Genomic DNA, 3,050 nt, shown 5'->3' on the forward strand with positions numbered 1-3,050 from the left:
GGAGACATTTTTGAGAGGCAGTTTGAGATTTTATAGTTAGATTATAGAGAGGGCAAATTTAGTGTGAGTGAATGGCAATTGTAGGGATTATTTAGGCAATGGCAAATATCCTTATTTATTTATAGCATAAGAAAGGCAGTCACACACTTTATAATAAATGCCTTTGTTTCTGGATACCAAGGTTTCTAAAATAAAGATTAGTTGTATATCTTTCCTTGAGGAAATTCAGAGTCTATTGTAAGAGATGTATATTTGTAATGGTATGAAGAATGTGTATTTTTAATTGCATGACAATTTTTTAGCCTACAGAAGGATGTTAAATATAGTGACCTTTATTATAGTTATTTAGGAATATTTTGTCTATTGTTTATGGGCAAAATGTACTGTTGAGAGTTTCAAAACTAAGAAGCACATAAGATTACCCAAGCATGGTAGTAAAGTTTAAAATAATAGTCTGGGGAAAAACTGAAAACCAGAATGTAGGAAAATGTAAACACTGTTTGGAAATTATTGGTTAGGGGTGATTAGTGTATTTACCTTCATGTAAAACAGAAATTATATGATTATAATTTATTTAATGAAAGAAAAAAGAGAACCCCTGAGTGCTGGAGAACTTGGGACTACTTCAATAATCTATCCCCACAATTTTTGACTTCAAAAAATGAATGCAGAAGCAACAAAGGAATACATTAATCAGGACAATTTGATTGTAAGTAATTAAGAATCCAATTCAAAGTTAGTTTTTTTATAGAAAGGTAATTTATTGACTCATAAAACCAAAAGAACATTTGTGAATTCGACTTTAGACACAGCTTGATCAAGGAGTTAACAACCTTTCCCACACGCCTCACAACTTTTCTTTTATCTTTCAGTTAGGCTTTCTCCACATAAGGGCAATGATTGGCTCCAGATGAATACTCTACCTGTTTAGCAACTCTAGCAGAAATAGTTCCCCTTTTTCTTCAAACTGGGACAGAAATCTTGGATTGAGTTTGGTTAGCCTGAATTGGCTCACTTGAAATGCTGAATGAATCACTGTGGCAGGAAAGATATTGTTTTTAATCAATTAGGCCAATGTTCATTGCTTATACTATTTCCAAAATATTGGATTAGTCCTGTCCAGAACCACACAAACTCAAATGGACGGACTGTTGACTCATCAAAAGAATACTCTTACCGAAAAGAGGGTGACAGACCAAAAAGACATACATGTTCAACTTTAAATAACTGAGAAAGGAGACTGACAGGACAAAAGAAAGGAAGAGAGATGAAATAGATGAAGGAGGGAGGAGGAGAAGGACCAAAAGGAGAAGGAAACAGGAGCAGAGAGAATGAAAAATGAGGAAGAAAGAAAAATAGTAGAGACGAGATAGCAGAGGGCAGAGAGAATAAGATGCATATGATGGAAAGGTGTATAGGGACTAATTAGAGGAGCTGTGCACATACAGGGACTGCAGATAAGACAATATTCAGAAGCTTTATATGAGCATTCCAGATTGAAAATAACAGAGTCCTATGTATGGCCTTACAAGCAGACTTTTTCTGTGACTATAATACACCTGATCTGATCCTGTGTTGAGAGAATCACATGTTTCAAGGCCTTTCATACTTTTGTTAGATGCAAGTATCTGTTCGAAATTTTCTTCAGAGCCTCTTTTACTTCCTTATTCCTCAGGCTATAGATGATGGGATTCAACATTGGGGTTATCACTCCATAGGACAGTCCAATGATTTCATCAGATACTTTGGTGTTCTTTGACTTGGGCTTTGTGTACATAAAAAGGGCTGACCCATAGAATAAGATCACCACAGTCAGGTGGGCTGAACAGGTAGAAAAGGCTTTTTTTCTCCCCTCAGCAGAATTAATTCTTAGGATGGAAGAGAGAATGAAAATATAGGACACAAAAATTAACAGCAGAGGAATAACCAATAAAACAACACTTGCCATTGTCATAATAAGCACATTCATTGATATATCTGAGCACACTAGTTTTAGAAGAGCCAGGATCTCACAGGTAAGATGATCAATAACATTGTTACCACAGAAAGGCAACACCATTGTCATGACTGTTTGCACTAAGGAGTTCATGCAGCCTATGGCCCAGGACCACACAGCCAAGTGCATGTATAACACCTTGTTCATGATGATGGGGTACCTCAGTGGGTTGCAGATGGCTACATACCTGTCATAGGCCATCACAGCCAGGAGGATACATTCAGTGCAGCCCAAGCCAAGGGAGATAACCATCTGCAGGGCACAACCAAGAAAGGAGATGGATATTCTCTCTGACATAAACATAACAAGCATTGGTGGAATGAATGATGATGTGTAACAGATGTCTAAGAATGAAAGATTTCCAAGAAAGAAGTACATAGGGGTATGGAGGCGAGGATCCAGGATGCTGATGATAATGAGGAGACTGTTTCCTAGTAAGATAATCTTGTACATGATGAGGCAGAGCACAAAGAGAAAATTCTGGAGTTCTGGGTATTGAGAAAGCCCCACCAGAAGGAATTCAGTCACTGCAGAATAATTCCCCATCTTCATGTGTCCTTGTCATTTACAGAGTTCATATGAGGACATGACTCAGGGAAATCTGAATTTTTGATGTAGATATATCTAATCATTTCTCTTCCATTATCTATGTATTTATTTATTTTGATTTTTTAGAACATGGCCTGTAATCAGTAACAGCAGGGATAGTATATTAATTTTACTAATGATGAAAGAGACACTGAAAGATAGGTAATACTATGTAGCAGCAAACTGTAGCAGAGATTTGGAATCGTGGTGAGAAGTGCCAAGCTTTCCGATGAACACATAATCTTAGGGCAAACTTCCTTGAAATCTGGACACATAAAAATCTTCTTATTATCAACATTTTGAAATGATACCATTCTAATAAAGCTCATTTTAATTTGAAGTACCATGTGGATTTTGTGCCTTCCCACTTAGCTTTAGTGTGATCCATTTTAAGTAGCTTAACTATTTGAGTTTCAACTAGCTAAGCTACTAGTCTCAGATAGGAGAAAGTAGGATTTTATTAATT

General features: G+C 36.4%; 1 protein-coding gene across 1 annotated transcript; it reads right to left on the minus strand.

Annotated features, from left to right (window-relative positions):
• Positions 1-1,603: 1,603 nt before the first annotated feature.
• Positions 1,604-2,548, minus strand: LOC308641285 (olfactory receptor 13D1-like; the record flags this gene model as incomplete). The annotated part of the gene is made up of 1 exon (XM_081279754.1): positions 1,604-2,548. One exon carries the CDS (start codon positions 2,546-2,548, stop codon positions 1,604-1,606), a length of 945 nt encoding a protein of 314 aa, XP_081135880.1.
• Positions 2,549-3,050: the final 502 nt, after the last annotated feature.

This window comes from Spermophilus citellus (genome assembly GCF_964194105.1).
Source record: "Spermophilus citellus genome assembly, chromosome: 2".
Classification (NCBI taxonomy): domain Eukaryota; kingdom Metazoa; phylum Chordata; class Mammalia; order Rodentia; family Sciuridae; genus Spermophilus; species Spermophilus citellus.